This window comes from Myotis lucifugus, unplaced genomic scaffold (assembly GCF_000147115.1).
Source record: "Myotis lucifugus unplaced genomic scaffold, Myoluc2.0 scaffold_139, whole genome shotgun sequence".
In the NCBI taxonomy this organism is placed as follows: domain Eukaryota; kingdom Metazoa; phylum Chordata; class Mammalia; order Chiroptera; family Vespertilionidae; genus Myotis; species Myotis lucifugus.
The window spans coordinates 937,248-956,949 of record NW_005871187.1 but is presented as its reverse complement, the minus strand read 5'-3'; the positions used below and the strand labels follow the sequence as shown (position 1 = coordinate 956,949).

At 36.2% G+C, this 19,702-nt stretch overlaps 1 protein-coding gene across 1 annotated transcript in view; it reads right to left on the bottom strand.

Moving 5' to 3' along the window:
• The window catches only part of CNTN5 (contactin 5), a 643,923-nt gene that overhangs the window by 296,242 nt on the left and 327,979 nt on the right, over nucleotides 1-19,702 (bottom strand). Inside the window, exon 5 of the mRNA XM_023758835.1 lies at nucleotides 19,297-19,500. Coding sequence (XP_023614603.1) covers nucleotides 19,297-19,500 — 204 coding nt within the window. The remainder of the gene's footprint in view (nucleotides 1-19,296; nucleotides 19,501-19,702) is intronic.

Here is a 19,702-nt window from a genome sequence, read left to right as displayed (position 1 = left end):
CCCCAATCAACCCTGCTCTGAGCCCCACCAGGGGCTGCACCTAGGGATTGGGCCTGCCCTCTGCCACCCAGGAGCAGGCCTAAGCCAGCAGGTCATTATCTCCTGAGGGGTCCCAGACTGCGAGAGGGCACAGGCCGGGCTGAGGGACCCCCCCTTCCCCCCCGAGTGCACAAATTTTTGTGCACCGGGCCTCTAGTATATTATATTACTGTTTCTTTAAAAAAAAAAAACTAATTAGAGCCCTAACTGGTTTGGCTCAGTGGATGGAGCATCAGCTTGCGGACTGAAGAGTCCCAGGTTCAATTCCAGTCAAGGGCATGTACCTTGGTTGTGGGCACATCCCCAGTAGTGGGTGTGCAGGAGGCAGCTGATCTATGTTTCTCTCTCATCGATGTTTCTAACTCTCTATCCCTCTCCTTTCCTCTCTGTAAAAAATCAATAAAATATATATATTTTTAAAAAAAACTAATTACAATTATAATTGTTCCTCAATCTGATTACACATGCATTCCTTTGTTAATATCTGTTTTCTCTTCTAATCCATAAGGTAAATTAGAACAAACACCACATTTTTTGTTCCCTTGTATCTTCAAACAGTGCCTGGTACAAAGTCAGTGTTCAAGAATATTGGATAACTGAATTCATAAATCAATTTGTCATCAACTATGTAGAAGATGTGTGATAGGTGACATAGCTGAGAATATTTTATTTTTGTGCATTTTAATGCTTGTATTATTTATTCATTTTCAGAAAAATTGAAGGTACTTTTCTAATATGGTATCATAAAATTTTGTATTTTGTTTTAAGTTATTGTGATATGCTCAGATGAGAATAAAACATTTTTAATGAATAAAGTGAAAAAATATCTCCATTTCTCTATAATCAATAGTCAAGTTCTGTTAATTTGTTTTCTATAAAATCTTTCTCATCTATTCTTTCCCTGCTATTCTGATGGTCATTACTTTAATTTGGGTTCCCTTTCATCCAGCTCATTAGCTTTGGCAACGTGGAGATCACTGGTGGCAGGAGTAGTGGTCATTAAAGCCTCCTAGGATTAGATATAAAAGAAATAGAAAATAAATGTGAGATAGAGTTTAGACAACTCTTGGGAGAAGTTTTGCTATCAATGAGAGCAGAGAAAATTAGATACGAGCTGGAGGTGGATGTTGAAATCAAGAAAGGATTACTTTTAAATGATAAATATTCTAATATACTTACTGATGAAAATCATTCAGTATGAAGTGAGCAAGTGATGGGGGAGAGGGAAGAGATAACTACAGAAGGAAAGTCCTTGAATTAGGTAAGAGGGCATGGGATACAATGCACACCACAGAACAGCCAAGAAGAGTTCATTAGTCATGTTTAAAGGCAAGGGAACATACATATGTAATAAATCATGAGATGCTATATTTGTTCTTGGAAGAATAAATGAGATCATAAATTTAAGACAAAATCTGTGTTCAAAATTATGTGTGTGTGTTTTTATCCAGTTAGCCTCATAGATACAACCCTGAAGTGAATGGGACAATGGCTGAGGTTGGGATTAGAGAGCTGCCAAATGAGTAGAATATGATAGAGAAATTGGGGAGGTACAGGGTTGAGACTATACACAGAGAATATTTATACTGGGCTACCAGGAAATCTAAGATAGAAAAGGAAGGCACTTTAGTACATGAGGGTGTGATGGACAATGACATAGTGGATTGATCAAAGGGATCGGGAGTCTGAGAGATTCAAGAATTGAGTGGAAAGTGCTGGACAACATTATTTAGACAGAAAGGAGCCTGTGGCAGAAAGTTGTTTACTTAAAAACTGAGATTTTGGTAAAGGCAGAATAATTGGTGATGGCAAAATTCAGGCTTTTACATATGTAATGAGAGGGTGGTTAAGGTAAGATAGAGTACAATTTCATGGGAAGCAAAGAGGTGAAGAAACTGGGAGGTCAGGACATTGAATAGGTCACTGATATAAATATGTATGTCACCAAGACAGAATAGCATCTCTACATAAGACTGAACTAGGGATATGAGAGATTATTCCAAGAGAGTTGACTGCAACTGCTGAAATGCATGCTGAGAGTCTATTTATTTACTAATATCTATATCTCTCAGTTTTCCACTCCAAGATTTCAGCATCCTAGACCTAAATTATCTTTTCAAATTTACTTCTAACTCTTCCCCTTCATGCACCCAATATTCTATGTAAGTGAAATGCCTGCTATTTTCAAAGTATACTTTATCCTTAACTGGCCACTAGCCTTCCCATATGCTGTTGGTTTTTATCTAAAATTACATTATCATCCCATGCACACTAAAATTTAGTTTACCGATAAACTTTAAATTATATTGAAGATGAAGCAGGAGAAAAAAACAAAAACAAAAAACTTCTGTAATTCCCTCAGCAAGAAATCTTGTCACCTACTCCTAAATTACCATGGTGTGTTACTTATAATGATCTTAATTATGTTCTCCCTTATTTTATAGTTATTTATGTATAGCGATTCTAATTATCTTACTGGTCAAACCATCATCATCAAATCTGAACTCTCCTATCTAGCCCAATCCTACTTCTAATTATCCTTTAGTATAGCTTTCTTTCTGATGTTTTCTAACTTGTCTTTTTGAAATCCCACATTGTTATAAGCAAATTCATCTCTTTGTACTGTTTTAACTCCTCACTCTATCTGCTTGAAAAGAAACCTGGATTTTCCTATATCATCTGCATTTGGCTTTCATTAGTTAATTGAAGAATAGAGCTATGGGATATTATCAATCCATTCTTTTTTTCAAAAAAAATATTCCAGACTCCAGATCAACATTTTAATCTGTTGGTCTCTCCTTTCTACTAGTATTAGAGTTACTGTCCTGAATGTAAGCAAGCAAATAAACAAACAACAAAGCTATGTATGGTGCCAAGAGGTACTTGAAATATCAAGGGGATCACATTTTGAAGTATATGATTGTCTAACCACTATGCAGTCTCCAGAAACTAATACAAAATAATATTAAATGTAAACTGTAATTAAAAATTAAATTAAAAAAGGACAACAAACAACAATAATAAAACTTTTAATGCTAATTTCCTGCTTACAAGACGGTTTACTCAATAGTTTTGAAAATAAAACCAGAATTCCTTAGCATTGCATTCAAAACCTTTCATAACTTGAAACTTACCCAGTAGGTAGTCATATTTACTGACTCAACTCCTTATAAATCTCACACTGTAGCCACACAATACTTTACAACCACATGCTTTGCCTCTCTCTGTAATTCCTTAAAGTTTTTCTTTATTTATAAACTACCATTCAGCTTTCAAAATCATACTCAAATTTCATCTCCCCATTTTAGGTGAATTAATTTTACTCTATTCTTTTATTTATTTATTTATTTATTTATTTATTTATTTAATTTGTTAATCCTCACCATAGGTTAATTTTCCATTGATTTTTAGAGAAAGTGGAAGGGAGGGGGAGAGACAGAGAGAGAGAGAGAGAGAGAGAGAGAGAGAGAGAGAGAGAGAGAAGAATTGATATGAGAGAGACACGTAGGGTTGCTGCATGCACCCCTACTGCGGCTGGAGATTAAGGCTTCAATCAAGGTATGTGCCCTTTACTGGAATCGAACCTGAGACCCTTCAGTCCATGGGTCGACACTATTATCCACTGAGCCAAACCAGCTAAGGCGATTTTACTCTATTCTCTATTTTCCCAGTTGAAACCATTATTTTAGTGCATATATCATTGAATTATAATTATGTTTATTTCTCTATATTCTTCTTTACATTGTGGCTTCTAGCAATCAAGAAATGAAGTTTATTCATTGTACCTGGAGTGCCTGAACATAAATTAACTGCTATCTAGCTACATGATAGTGTTTGGGTCAGCCTGGATTCCTCCATTGTCCATAAGTTTATCTCACTGAATATTTGATTTCAATTTTCTATTAAAATTTTGATCTACTATCTTGGATTGGTTTGGATAAACATTTTTCTTTACTTCTCATTTGAAGTTTGAGAGTATTTGAGGAGCAAATCTAGCTAGACAAATCTACCCATTCCACAAGCTTAAGTAGGTTTAGTAAAATAAAGTTTTAGGAAATAAGCAAGTTAATGACATATGCAAATATAATTTTTAAGGTCTTGTGTCTTTGAGTTTTATCATTTTTTAAATATTGCTGGTTATTGGATTTGTGAATGATCTTTGTGGGTTACAAACCATTCCCCTCTTATTTTTGTCACCTTTTCATAAGATTTCTAAAGTTGTAGAGATAAATTAAAACCTAAAATTACAATTAGAGGCCTATTTTGACATTTCAGGTCATATACTAATCTCTGTTTTATGTATAATGATAATATTATAATAAAAGTAATACTCAATGTTTATAAGGGGTTTACTATATAACAGGTACTTGTCTAACTCCTATAGATGTGTCGACTACATTCCTCACAACCCTTTGAATTGGTCTAATAATTATCCCCATTTGACCTCTGAGGAAACTGAATACAAAAGGTTGAAAACTTGATTAAAAGTCGTAGCTATTAAATGCTACAGACAGGATTTGAGTACAGAAAGTCTGGCTGCAGAGTCCATGCTCTTCCCCACATGCTAAATAGGGAATGGATTGTATGCCGTGTGTTCTACAGTAAGTCAGTGAAAATGAATCCCCTCTCGTCCCTACACATGCTTTCTTTCTTTTTTTAATATATATTTTTATTGATTTCAGAGAGGTAAGGAGAGGGTGAGAGAGATACAGCATCAATGATGAGAGACAATCATTGATTGGCCTCCTGCAGGCTCCACACTGGGGATCGAGCCCGCAACCCAGGCATGTGCTTGACCGGGAATCAAACCGTGACCTCCTGGTTCATAGGTCAATGCTCAACCACTGAGCCACTCTGGCTGGGCTATGTATGCTTTCTTTATAGATGCAGAGTCAGCCTCAGACAAAAACTTGAAAGATAAAGGTTTTCTCCCCCCACCCCACTTCTTTTTATTTACCTTCCTTCCTTAGTTCCTTTGCCTATGTTTTCTCTCTGTCTATAATGCCAGCCCAGAATTAGGGCAATTGACAAGCTCCTTTTTTTTCCAACACTGCACTCAAACGTCAACTCCACTTTGCAAAGCCCCTGCTAAACTTGTGGAGCTCATTCCTGTCCTCTTTGCACCCTGACATATGATACCTCCTTATTTTGCTCTTTGCAGTGTGATGTGGCTCCTTTAAACAGAACTGCCACCTTGTCTGTCTTCTCCATGATACCATGAGTTCTTCGAAGGTCAAAGAATGTGTTATTGTTCTTGAATCTCTAGCACAAAACAACCAAAAACCACAAAACAACTGTGAACTTCGCTAGATTCTTTACATGCATAATTGTTCTAATCTTTATAACAATCTTAAGGTAAATGTAATCACTGTTGTATGACTCAAATATATGAGTTTCAGTACATTTGTTTAAAAAATTCAATAGGCCTCCTATTCATACTGAGGATCATTTAATCACTGTTGTATGAATCAAGAAGCCAAGGTTTAGAATAGGTAGGTCACTTAGTTAAAAATGAGGCAGAACTAGGATTTCAAAATACAGACTTTCAAAAAATCTGGCTCAAAAGCTCTCTGCCTGAAAAAAAAAATATATATATATATATATATATATATATATATATATATATATATTTTTTTTTTTTTTTTCCAGTGGATATATATTCCTTCCAATTCTATCCAACTCTCTTCTCATATAATCCACATTCCTTTCTCTTTGGGGAGTTGTCTCAGTAAAATGTTCAAAACAAAAAAAAAAATATGGTTGAACTGATATACACTAAAGTAAAAATTACTGACCTCCAATTTTCTCAGTGTCATTTCATCTTTGAAAACATAATGCTTCTTTGAGTCAGGATAGTAAGAAGCTAGGAAAATTCCTTGGCAAGTAGAATGGGGAAACTGAGACAGAGAGCTGAACAAACTGGCCCAGCAATTTACAGCCAGATAGAGAAGGTCCCTGGAGATAATATGTGGGCCTCACATGTATTTCAGCTCCAGCTGATGAATAATCTATTGAAATCTCCCCTAAGACCTCCTCTAATCTCCCAACCTTTAAAACCTCTCAAAACCAATGACCCAGCAAGTGCTCTTCCTCCTGGGAGCACTGCTGGTTCTTTCCCTGCCTCCTCATCTTCCCCCACAGGCTACATCTCCTGAATTCCAAGGGACCCCAGGAGACTTGCAACCAGAGGAACAATGCAGTGGCAGCTCGTCCAGTCCTGGAATAAACCCTTTTCTCTGACTTTCCAGTGAGCTAAAGCAGCCCCACCTGGGCTCATTTCTTTCCTATGACATTTCTAGAGAGCAAAGCAGCCCCACCGAGGCTCTCTCCTGTAGATTCTTCTGTCCTAAGTCCTTCCTTGTTTCACATACCCTCAAAATCACCTGGACTTGTATGTGAAATCTTCCCTGCAGGAAGGCCGGAGCCCGAAAACTACAGGCCAACCCCAGGCAGACTTGCTCAGGGCCAGATCCCCTTTCGGGGAACATCCCCACCTAAATGAATGTTTCAATGGTGGAATTTTAGTCTGAGTGGCATAAGAATTGTGCCTCAGCGGGCAGAGAGGTTGTAGACAGTGGGTCTGCGGCTTTTGTACAGATCTGCCTGAGAGTCCATTTCTGAGGACAGAACCCCTAAGTTGTTCCCACTGTTTGCTTTTTAATTTGTTTTCTGCTTTCACACACTTCTGAATTTCGAATTGTCTAAAAGCTTCTTGTCAATATGTCTTTGTTTAAACAAAGGCAAAGTCTGAAGGGCCTGTGGCACTGAGCAACCTGTGGCAGGGCAGCTATTTATACAGATGAGTCTTTTGCATGTTGATCATTATAAGATTTGTAGCATGTGTATTTGATCACCATGATGCCAGAATGACAGCAAGTCTTTCTTTAAGTTGGCTTTAATTTATTTTTTAAAACAATGAGTTATAGGGATATTCTTTAGAATTCTAGATTAAGCTCATTCTTTATTTTATTTTTCTCTATAATTAATTTATTTAACACTCTGACATTTTAAAAGAAACCTGAATTTAAAGAAAAAGGCATACTTAATATTAACCAGACCCTACTAATTATTAAGAAAATTAGGCTATGTATTCTCTTGACAGATATTTTGACAGATACTTAACACATTATAAAGCAGGCAAACTTATATTCTCTATAGATGGATGCTATCATTCCCAAAGATCAGCATAAGCCCAATTCTACTTATATGGGTTACCCTTTACTCTCTATTGTCATAAATTTGACAAGTTCTCTCTTCCTCTCTCTCTCTCTTTTTTTGGACAAATTAAAAAGAAAAACCCTCACAACATCTAGTCTGATGAAATTGTGAAGAAGTAAATATTGTTTCTATACTAGGCCTCCTATTTATACAGAGGATCATATCTTAACACACCTTTTAAATTTTATTTTAACTGATATTGTTAAAGTAATCCAAGACCCCAATTCGGCATTGATATCATAAGGAAAGCATAATGATGCAGTGGAAAAAAACTCTCTCCAAGTGAGCTTCAGTTCCATATCTTCCACCAACTATGATCTTGGGCGAGTTCCTTAACCCACTGGGAACTGACCAATAAAATATAACATTTAGGAGTATACTCTTTAGAGTCAAACAAACATAGGTAAGAGAACATGTTATTTGTCTTACTGGCAGATTCTTTGACTACAAAAAAAAATACAAGCTCAAAATGCTGTTTTGTTGTGAAGACTAAATGAGAGAATTATGAAATGCTTTCAACACAGTGCCTGGTGCATAGGAAAAACATTAATTAATCATTATCAAGCCTTCCACCTATGCAGCTGCTACCTCCCCTCCACAGCACTGAAAGACAAGGGGTATAAACTAGTAAGATGAATCATTGAGTTTTAAAATATTTTGAATGATGGCAAGATTATATTGATATAAGTAAATTGCCTCCTGGTATGTCTACTTTGAAGAGCACAACACTTTTTAAAATACATGAGTTTCAGTACATTTGTTTAAAAAATATCAATCTTGTTATTTTATGACAAATTTGTGAAATATTTCATTGGGGTGACCTGTGGAAAAAACACTTCTCGAAATATTACAAATTACTTCCCAGAGAAATTGTTTTAGAACCCTCAATATCCTGGATGTGATTTTTAGCAGTAGATAATAAAAGTGATCACAAAATAAGAATATAATTTAATAAAGACAGATATAAATAAGAATATAAATTCAATATCCTTGCAAGGTAAGGGAAACCTTAAAATATCTGCCATAGAGTTACTCAATTTTTGAAAAATTAACTGAGATGAAATGTGAGAATTAGTTCAGGAGAAAAATAATGGAAGGAAGTCATTTTAAATGATTCATAGGGAGACTTAAGGTTATTTTTAATACTTTATTGGATGCTCAGAGAAAGTCAGGTAGATCATATTAAGAACAGAAGTGCAAGAAGGGAAAGTGTAAGGAAAACTGGTAACCATAAAAAAATGGGCATCTTAATAATAGAAAGATTGAGAGTGGCTTATTGAAATAAAATAAAATGCCAGACCTTCCCTAACCTGGCTGAACATAAACATTTCTGGATGCACTCAAAAACAAATATCTCTAACGCAACTTCATGTCCACTGAATCTGAACATCTAAGGGAAAGACACAGGAATCTGAATTAGTAGCAAGATTCTCCCCAACATGACTCACCTTTTGTTTGAAAATCCTGTCTGTTTTGAAGAAGAGCTTTAAAAATTCGAAGAGGTATGTAACACTAATAAAACAACAACAACAAAAACAAAACACACACACAAAAGAATACCACCCACAATATGTAGCAAGTAATCACTAGAGCAGTGGTTCTCGATTGTACTAAATGCATGAAATATCTGGGAAGTGCCATGGAAAATGCAGATTCCTGGGACTTATAAGGTGAGGTCAACTTGCACACAGTTCTTAAACTACCTCTTTCTCCCAATCTTCTCTCTGAAGAAATACCAGGGACAGAGCGGCCCCACCAGAGGAGTCCGGTGGTGCCCTTGAAGACCCAGTTTCTCCTGAGACCTCCTGGGGAAAGAGTAGGTCTATACCAGTGATGGCGAACCTTTTGAGCTCAGTGTGTGTCAGCATTTTGAAAAACCCTAATACAGTGGTTGGCAAACTCATCAGTCAACAGAGCCAAATATCAACAGTACAACGATTGAAATTTCTTTTGAGAGCCAAATTTTTTAAACTTAAACTATATAGGTAGGTACATTGTTATTAACTTAATTAGGGTACTCCTAAGGCTTAGGAAGAGCCACACTCAAGGGGCCAAAGAGCCGCATGTGGCTTGTGAGCCACAGTTTGCCGACCACGGGCTAGGATTTTATTTTTTGAAATTTCCTGAAGGATGCAGCCTTTAGAGGCTGATGGATATTATTAAAGACAACTACACAGTCTGCTGGCTTAGTACAGTTCAGGGGACCTGGGAGAAGCAGGGCTCTCTCTTCTTAGGGATGAGAGAGCTAATGTAGATTTAATTATCTCTTGTACTTTCAGATGGAAGAGGACTGCTGGTGTCCTTTGGGGAGGGAGGGGAACAGTGACACTCCTGGGTCTCAAAAAGAGAACAAATTTATGGAGAATTTGTTCACCTTACAACGTTTTTGTAGGTAAAAATGCTGATTTCTAGGATTGGTCCAGAGATTCTGATTGGGTAGATCTTGGGTATACCTCAATATTTCCATCTTTTACAAGCATCCTAGATTATTCTCATGCAAGTGTTTGAGGATCACACTATTAAATGCTGGTCTATTAGATATTATTTTATAGACTTTCAAATGCTTTTGAGAAATTTTAGTATTCAATGTTATTAAAAAAAAAACCCACAAAGGAAAAACAGTGAATTGATGTAATGTGGAGGGATGATGTCTTGTCGTAACTAGTGAAATACCTAGGTATGGGAAGCATGTTGGCAAAACAGAATAGTCCTCATGGGTTGAGTTGGTGGTGGCATTTATTGATTATTTTGGAATGTATCTTAATGTGGGAAGTATTTTAATATGGGAATAATAAAATCTCTAAGCTTTCAGGTGAACTGAGCTCTACTAAGTAGTGAAATATCAATCTGGAAAATATAATTTCTATAAAGATATTACATGGTTGCATGGATTAATAATATCAAAGTGGCAGATGAATTTCAAAATGGACAAACATAAAAATGCTTTTATAATAAAATTCAAACTATACTTATTATATGGCAGATTTTATTCCTGTTTATTGTAACTAACCAATAGATGCCATTCAAATACTTGCAGACAGAGCTAGGAGTTCAGAGGGCATCTCAAGAAGAAAGAATGAGAACAAAAGGAATGGACTCAGAAAATTCTGGGGTAAATTTTGAATGAAAAGTGACTGAAGAGAAGTGATTAAATATAAAACTACTTCCAAGGCTATAACCTGTCCCCCAGCCCTTGTGAAATCCTCAATTGTAGACAGAGGAGTTGAATTTACACAATAAACAATAGCAAAACAAACACTACAATCATAGAAACGATCTTGGAAAGTAGTTCTTAACTGTAATGACCCCATACACTAGTGAAAAGTGGGAATTGAGTTATAAATACTGTGTTAATAGCTAACCTTTACTAAAGCTGACTGTGTAACTGGCCCTGTTCTAATAGCTTTGTATGTATTAATGCATTGAATCCCCACAATAACCCTATGAGATGAGTATCCATGCTATCCTTATGTCCAAGTGAATAAATTTAATTACAGACAGGTTGTTTCTTGTTCGAGGATAAAACTAACTTTGTAACCAATTTACTTTAAACAAAATTAATGAAAATAGATTCTAGTTTAAATCTCTGTAATGATGCCACTCTCACGAACTTTACTGTAAGCCTTCTTGATTGAGGGTGAAGGAGATGGTCTTTCAGCTAGCTCACTGCCACTGCAACTGCAGCCTCTACTTTCTTCTACAGCCTGGAATGTGGCAATACTCTAGAAAGTGCGCATAAAGAGTGAATTGTAGAAAAATGCAGTTAAAAGCCACTGATTTAGACAAGAGGTAAAGAGCGCTGTAGTCTGAAATAGAAAGGGGAGGATGGATGAGAATGACATTGGAGATGTAGAATTCCAAGCCAACCCTATGGAATATGTAAGTAGTCAGAATATTAGGAGGATGCTAACTGATCCAGAAACATTTCTGTTTGATGTTTAGAAGAAAGGTGATCTTACTAACTATACAGGTATCAGCTGGAGAAGTTCTGGGAAAATTCTAAATTGGAGACAGAAACAGAAGTGCCCCCCTAAAGAAAAATAGTTTAGATGAGTCTCGGGAGCAGAATCCTGGAGAAACACCTACGTTTAGAAGGATAAGCCTCCTTAAATCCTTTCTGGAACATATAAGCAAGACAGAAAAATGGATGAATGGACACATCCAGATGGCCAGTGAAATGGAATGACTGACTTAAGGGTTCACTGAGAAGAGACAGTAGAAGGTACAGATGAAACTGTTCCAGTATGTCAAGAAAAGAAAATATTCTTATGTTTAAACAGATTGCAAACAGGTAAAACATGATGAAGGCTGAGAAAGTGCTGATATATTTGATTAACAGATACTTGACTGATTTTGAGGAAACACCCTGAGCAGTGCAGTGAGGCTGAATGCCAGATTGCAGATTATTAAATGAAGAAATGAAATATAGCAACAAAGACAGTTTAGATTAGTCTGACAATAGGACAGTCAGACTGGAATAACAGAACATATATTTTCTACCCTTACAAAAAATAACTCAAAATTCATGTTTATGTTCAGAATTATATATTCACTATTACAAAGCCAGTTATCAAAAATTGATATCCTTTGGGATTTTTCCCCCTAAATAACAATAACAAGCTTTCATGTTAGAAACCAGGAAAGGGCCTAAAGTAGATACATTTTTAGGAAATTTATCTTATTTGTAAGCACTTATTAAATCTACAAAGTTTTAAAGACATACTGAGAGAGTTGATGAAATAATGCACATTGTTTTTCTTGATAATAATTGTTGTCTCTATGGATAGAAGTGCAAATTGCTTTTATAAGTCTGTTTGAGGAGAAATTGAACTGTATGGAATGACTGTCAAGGACAGCTGAGCAAGCAAAGTATTTATCTTATTCAAAAATGAGCCAATGATTTTTTGGTGTTTTTATTTAATTTGTAACCCGTCAACATGATAAGCTTCTGAGAGAGACACAGAGCAAAATAAATAAAAGATTAATAAAAGCCAAGTAAGTTTCTATATTCCTGCAAATTTTGACATGAAATCTTGATTTATTCAGCTTCTTTTGAATAGTTATATAGACTTGAGTAGGAGTGTTATTGTCACCAGCTTTTGAAGTCCCCTTGAAACGATGCATAAATTGAAAATTCTGAACAAAGATTAGAAGAAAAAGTCTCCTGGGTTTAGAGCAGGATATTCAACACATAAGGAGCAAAACTTAGAAGAGAAAATGGAAAAATAAATACCCAAAGCCATTCCAATTGTCATATTTCTTTGTGATAACCACACTGGTCAGGAAATAAGAGTGACTTTGCTGCATCATACTGCTTGAGTGCCAGAACAAATTTCAGGGATCAGAAACAGATTAACACAGAATTCATTCAGTCTGTGCTTTTATCTGGTGCAAAGCAGCCAGAGAGAATTGGGGTGGAACAAAGGTACATGTAAATTGATGCTTATTCCATCAAATGTTATTTTTGACTCAGTGGCTGTGATTTTAGGTGCTGAATTACTATCAGAATGCAGTTTAACCACCAGTTCTCTGGGGTTGGAGGTGGATAGGAACCCTGATGTGTAGCCTTTGATGCTTTATGTTGTAAATACTCCCTGTGAAGACTGATCTGAAGCTACCAAGAGGTGAAGAGATGAACATAATCAACTCTTGGGAGAAGGAAAAAGCCAGTCCCAACACACTACTCGAATAACGACAAATATTCACAAGATGAGTAAGAAAAAATGTGCCCCAAATTTTTGTTTGCTCTTTGTATTAATTTTTTCATGATTACTGTAATAAAATACCACAAACGTGGTAGTATAAAATGACATGCAGTTATTTCTTACAGTTCTGAGGTCCAGAAGTTCAAATCAGTTTCACTTGGCCTCCCTCAAGGTGGCCTCTCTTGAGGGCAAGGCCACCTTCCCTCTGAGAGGCTCTAGAGCAGCGGTTCTCAACCTGTGGGTCGCAACCCCTTTGGGGGTCGAATGACCCTTTCACAGGGGTCCCCAAAGACCTTTGGAAAACACATATATAATTACATATTGTTTTTGTGATTAATCACTATGCTTTAATTATGTTCAATTTGTAACAATGAAATTGGGGGTCACCACAACATGAGGAACTGTATTAAAGGGTCGCAGCATTAGGAAGGTTGAGAGTCACTGCTCTAGAGAAAACCCATCCCTTGCCTTTACATCTTCTGTTGCTGCATTTGTTACATTCTTTAGCTCAGGTCCCCTTCCTCCATCTTCAAGCTTATCACTCTAATCTCTACTTCCATCATCACATTGCCTTCTTCTCCTCTGTAATAAAATCTTGCTCTGCATCCCTCTTGTAAGGACACTTGTTTCTATATTTAGGGCTGACTCTAATTAGCCACATAATCCAAACTAATCCTGGGTGTCCTTAATCACATCTGCAAGGTCCCTTTACCATATACGTTAACGTTCAAAGTTTCTGGGAATTAGGCTATGTACATCTTGCGGACCACTACTCAGCCTACCACATTCTTCAAGGCATGACATTTTCGAATATTTTTCCATGGCTCCTAGGACCTGCATTACTCACTAGTAAATTAATGGAGTTAATTCATTGATTATGTAAGTAGGTAATTATGTATACAATTTCCTTGTTAATACACTTCTTGCCTTAAAAAGAAACCTGTTGTTTACATATATGTACATTCTCAGTTGATGACTTTGCTTGTAGTTCATTAAAAGACAACAACACGTCATTAGACTTTTCACCACCAAATAGCAATTTATCTCCCCACTGTGACAACTGATAAATTCTCTAACAAAGGCAATCTTTCTGCATGCATTCTAAATGTATTCCCTTTCGCTTTCTCAAGTTGCTTCTTCAATGATTTTTTTCTTCTTTGCTATCCAACTCCAGGGATGGGAAAAGCGAACAGGGGCTGGTTCTGGTTTTGTTTTTTCTTTCATTACTTGTTTTTATTACCCTCTCTGTACTACTATAGAGCCACTTTAAAGAAGGGTGTTGAGAGAATGTGCTCCAGGAAAGAGAGGGATCTTATAAGAGAAGATCCCATCTGGATGGAAAGAGGAATGGGGGGCCTGGTCCAGTACATAGTGGGTTGTGGGAAGATGCTCTGTTATATTTTCTTGAAGAATTAAACCTATTATCAGAATGTGGTGGCCATTCCTATTTTTAGAAATTCATTTAATATCCTGTATGATATGAATAGAACTTCAACTTCTTTTTAAAATATCTGCTTGTGTATATTTTCCATCTTTTCATTCTAATACTTGTAAAGTTTTTCAGACAATGCCTCACATGTAGTAATAAAACATAATTGTTGATTAAATAAAATAAAATAAGCTAAATTTTTTTTTTCAGAATTGGGCTAGGGACTCAAATGAAAGTATGAAATTGCCATATTTAATACAGAGAGTGAGACCCTAAAGGGAAAATAGAGGCCACAGTGTTGTGTGGGAAAGGCAGAGGTATGTTGAGGCAGAGATATGAAAGCTTGGTTAAAGAGAGATGTGGTTAGAGTGATGTGTTTAATAAATGTTGCTGTGTTATGCGTAATGCCAGCACCTCATTCGTTACTCTCCACACTATTAGTAAAAATCTGTATAAATGTTTTTGGAGATAGATTTTAAATTTGTTTTTTATTGCAATGATATATGAGATGGCCTCATGGGGCACTGAATGAAGGCAGGCAGATCCTAGGATGCAGTGTTATATTCAGTATTCAGGGACATATCCTCCTTGTATTATATTGTAAATTGCATAAGGATGGTTATTATATTTGTTTTCCCCTCTGCTGTACCTCCACTATATAAAAAAATTATTGGACACATAGTAGGTATGCAATTTACTCGAGTGAGTGTGTGAGGATAATTTTCCACAGCGTCAGCAGAGGAAATTCTGATCATGTCACTCACGCACTTCAGTCTTCTAAAGCTTCCTCATCTATGTTTAGACCTTTATTGTGGGCCAGTTAAAAAAATCTTGGCCCACATATCCACTCCTGCAACTGCCACTGCCACCAGCTCTGTGCAGGTGCCACCTGTTTCACAGGACTGCAACTTGAGGGCACATGCAAGTGCACAGAAATCAACTGCCTTTGGAGCCACCTTCCTGGAATGGGAGATGAATGCCCATGGATAAGTCCTCCACGGACCTATTCTGAGTGCATTTTGTAAGGCTCTGGCCCTGTGGGCTCAAGCTCCAGCTGCCTGTAGAAGTGGTCATCTCCATGATGCAGCCCACCTTTCCACTGCTTCACTCCTCACCCCCACTCCAGCCCACATTCCTGCTTTCTGGGATAAATTTTGGGGAAAAAAAAACACAACAAAACTACTTACAAGCAAATTTTGTGTCCAGCTTTGCTTTAAGAGAATCCAAGACATTTCATAATAGTTTTAAAGTAAAATTTTCTTTGTACTTGAGAGGAAATAATTTGCCTAAATATATAGCCTCCACTATTTTTAGAAATGACTATTGTTTTTTTCGTTTTTTTTCAGAGAAGTATAAAAACACAATGTTCTTGAAATGACTTTTATAGCTAACTCTATGGTCACAGCAGATTAAGTGTAATTTTTATATTCAAACCCCTGCAGAGGTGTTTGCCAAGTCTGCAGAAATATCTACTCTGATGCCTGTCTCTGCACGGAGAGGTTTGTAAAACCCACCAGGAATTCCAGCCAACCGTGGTGCAATAAATGGATTCATCCACAATCGTATTCAATTTTTATCTTAGACATAATGTCTAATATATGCCATCTACTTGGGAAAACATTCAGGAGTGTGTCCTTTTGAACATACTTTTCAATTTTTTTAAAAAGAGAGATCAAATAGTGATATGGAAGTTTTTTTTATTTTAAAAAAATGATTCCAGTCTAATAGAAGCCTTTTTTTAGCATATTAAAAAGTTTCTTTTTTTCACACATTATCCTGGTATAAATTCTGTAACCACTCAACAGTTAAGTAATTCTTAAATAGAAAGTGTTAACTTAGAATTGTATATAAATGTTAAGTATGAGAAGTTTGGAAGTGGTCATGGTTCCCCTGTATGTAGAATTGGTTCCCTTTAAAGGTGGGGTGAGGAGAAGGCTGGGTACAGTGTGTTGAAAGTCCCCTCAGCTTTTTTTTTTAAATCCTCACCTTGATTTGGAATCAAACCCACCACCTTTGGGTGTACCGGAGGATGCTCCAACCAACTGAGCACATGGGCCAGGGCAATCCTCTTGGCTTTGATATGGGAGCAAGGAACTGGCTGTCAGGCTGTGGACACCCATCTGCTGAAAAAGCTTTTGCCTGTAGGCCATTGTTCTCATTAAGAACTCCAGCTGTCCATAAAAAGTGCATCCATGTTGTTAAGAGACAACCCTTTGGTCTTTTTGCATGTAGAAAAAGGGATTCCAATATTTCACTGAAGTAGATGTTCAACATACATACCTTCAATCCCTCTCTGTTCAGTCTCATTTTTATGTCCACCCTTGGCTGACTTTGATTTCAGAACTTCTTCAGGCTTCCACTGGGCACATGGTCTTTAGCCCTTTAAACTCCTTAGATCCCTCAAACTTTATTCTAAGTTTTAGTTTCTCTACCTGTTTAATCCTTTAACTCACATCCTTATTTTTCCAGAACCTGTTTACCAAAATGTCTTATTTGTTAGTGAACTGCTTCCTCTCCTTCAGCATCCTCACCCATGACATGGCTTTGTCTCCGAAGGTCTCAGAGGGTGACAGGCACCCAATACAGGCACCCAGTGCACCATCTTGAGCTGCGCTCCCATCTCTCCTCATTTAAACACGCATTTCCATGGCTTCCTTGACTCTACAACACTGTTTTTTCCTATTAACTCTGGCTTCTTATCATTATCTTTGTAGGATTTGCATTTATTACCCTTCCTTTAATGCAATTCATATTACTTAAGGTTTGTTCCTAAGCTCATTTCTCTTTATCTTATACTCTTTGTACGAGCTTTCTTAACCACATTGATGATTTCTTTAACTTGATTAAAGAAGAAATATCGATATTTTCTAGCATTATATATGAACCTCATCAAGGAAAAAAGGAAAAGTTAAAAAGAGTGGCTTTAAGGAGTGGGATTTGATGAGAGGAAGAAATGTTGTTGATTTTTTGTTTTTGTTTTCTCATCCACAATTATACCATTTATTCAATATGGATATAGAGTATTACTATGATAAAAAAAATACACATTAGTAGGCAAAGAACGACCATGGAAACAACAACCTTAGATAATTTACAGAAAGAGGAAATGTAAATTTTCTAACCTCTCTCAGAATCTTAATTAAGACTATCATTCAAAAAATGTAATTGAAATTTAGCAGGCGTTTTCCACTGCTTTCTTTTTAATTTAAATGTTAACTTTAAAATAACAGTTTCATTTTACTCATTTGTATTTCTTTAATGAGCCTTTACATATTATTGCTCAACTCATGATTCTTTGAAAATAAAGATGTTCACACAAAAAGGTAAATAATTTGAACTGCCTCAGTAAATCCAATTACTATGATGACTAAAAATAGTTTATTAGTTTAGTGACATGGTATTAGTGATGTAAGAAATAATGACTAATAGTGTAATGTTCTGAAAAGGCCAGAGGGAATGAAAAGATAAAGGGATGTCCTTATAGGAGGAGAAACATGATCTCTATCTCTATTAAGATAGGGGGAGGGAAGAACAATATGAATGAAGATGTAGTTAGGTCTGAATTTTATTAGCAGGAAGATAAATTTGATACTTTTATAGTTTTTTGTGAAGGGATGTTGGCTCATAGTCCAGTTTACGGAAAGTTAGTAGGATGGAGTAACAATGTTGAACTCCCATTTGCAGTTGGTGATCATGATCCATGAATCATCACCCATTCAGTGAACTATGCCAAAGCTTCCTCCTACTCCAGAGTCCCATGTTTAATTAACCATCATATCCTGGCAAGTCTACCTCCTTGAAATCCCAGGCGTGTCTCCTGCTTGCGAATGCTATTACCACTGCTTCCATTCTATTTCTCATCACCTCTTGGCTGACTGGTTTCAACAGACTCTAAATTGGTCTCCAAAATTCTGTATTTGTTTCTCATCTATTCCTGTGTCATTACTTAGCTGTGTCCCTTCATCTCTCTAATATGAGCTTCCTCATCTCAAAAAGAGCTACTGCTTTTATACTTTCTGTTAAGATTATTGCTATTATATGTACTTGTATTATATTTACTATTAAGTCTAAATATATAAGATGAAAAGCTAAGTTGTAAGCAAAAATCTTGTGACATAACTCTGGACATACATTCCAGCAGCATATATTCTAAAACCAAGTATCTGAAAGAGTAGTGTTAAAATATATTATTTTTTAAGCTTCACAATAAGCACTTTCAAATTTACTTCATAATATGCATTTATAGATTTTTATTGCATGACAGAGCAAGCCACATATCATATATCAACTGTAATATAGCACATGACTTCTTTAATGCAATGCTTAACTGTAAATGTCTATAACTAGAAATGAGGTGTTTAAATTTGAAGATCCTTTAGATGGCAATACCTATAATTATAGAATTATCGTATCTGCCTGAATTGCACTTAAAAGTTAAAGATCCAACTATTCCTATTATTGAAAAAGTAATAATAACAATTATAACTATACCATGAAATATTAAAAGCTGAACATTCAATTTGAAGGTAGCTAATATAAAAATGTAATGAAAAGTGAACCTATAAAATGCTCACAATTAATGCACATGTGCTATATAGAGGCAGTAAAGAGCAAAGAGCTGTGGAGTCTTTGCTACTGTTCATTTTTTTCACATTATCTCTCCCCTTTTTTTGGCATTGGGAGGCATTATGTTTATTATTTCTCATCCACAGATCATCAACTTCTTATGTCAAAATTTTTATTCTAAGGTATGCATAATCTCAGACCAAAAATATAGTTTCTAAGTATGGCAAATGCCTTTGTACTTTTTTTTGTGCTAGGTTCAAGGGTTTAGCAAAACACTACTACATCTTTATTTTTCACCTTTGAGGTGTCTGATGTTTCATTCGGGGCCATGCAACTTACCATCATTACGTAGAGTGAGTGGTGTTGGAGGACTAAGTACTCGGGCATTCGTCACTGTGTTTTTCACCAGACAAATATAGCTGCCAACATCCGATGCTTGGACTTTAGAAATATAGAGGTTGCCTGTCTCCTGGGAAATGAACCGCCGACTGTCTTCCGCCACAAAGGAAGGGAACTCGTTAAATACCCAGCTATAGATGATCTCTGAAAATACACAAAATTTAATTGTTGAAATAGATGTTACTTTACTAATGGTTAAAGCTCAACTAACAAAGCCTTTACTAAAATGTTAGGTATATTTCAAGGCCATACATATTTGATCCATTAGATCCAGATGTGTTTAAAGGACTGTTTTTTTTTAATGGTTATGGGAAGATCTGGACTATTTCTTAAGAATGCTCAGCAT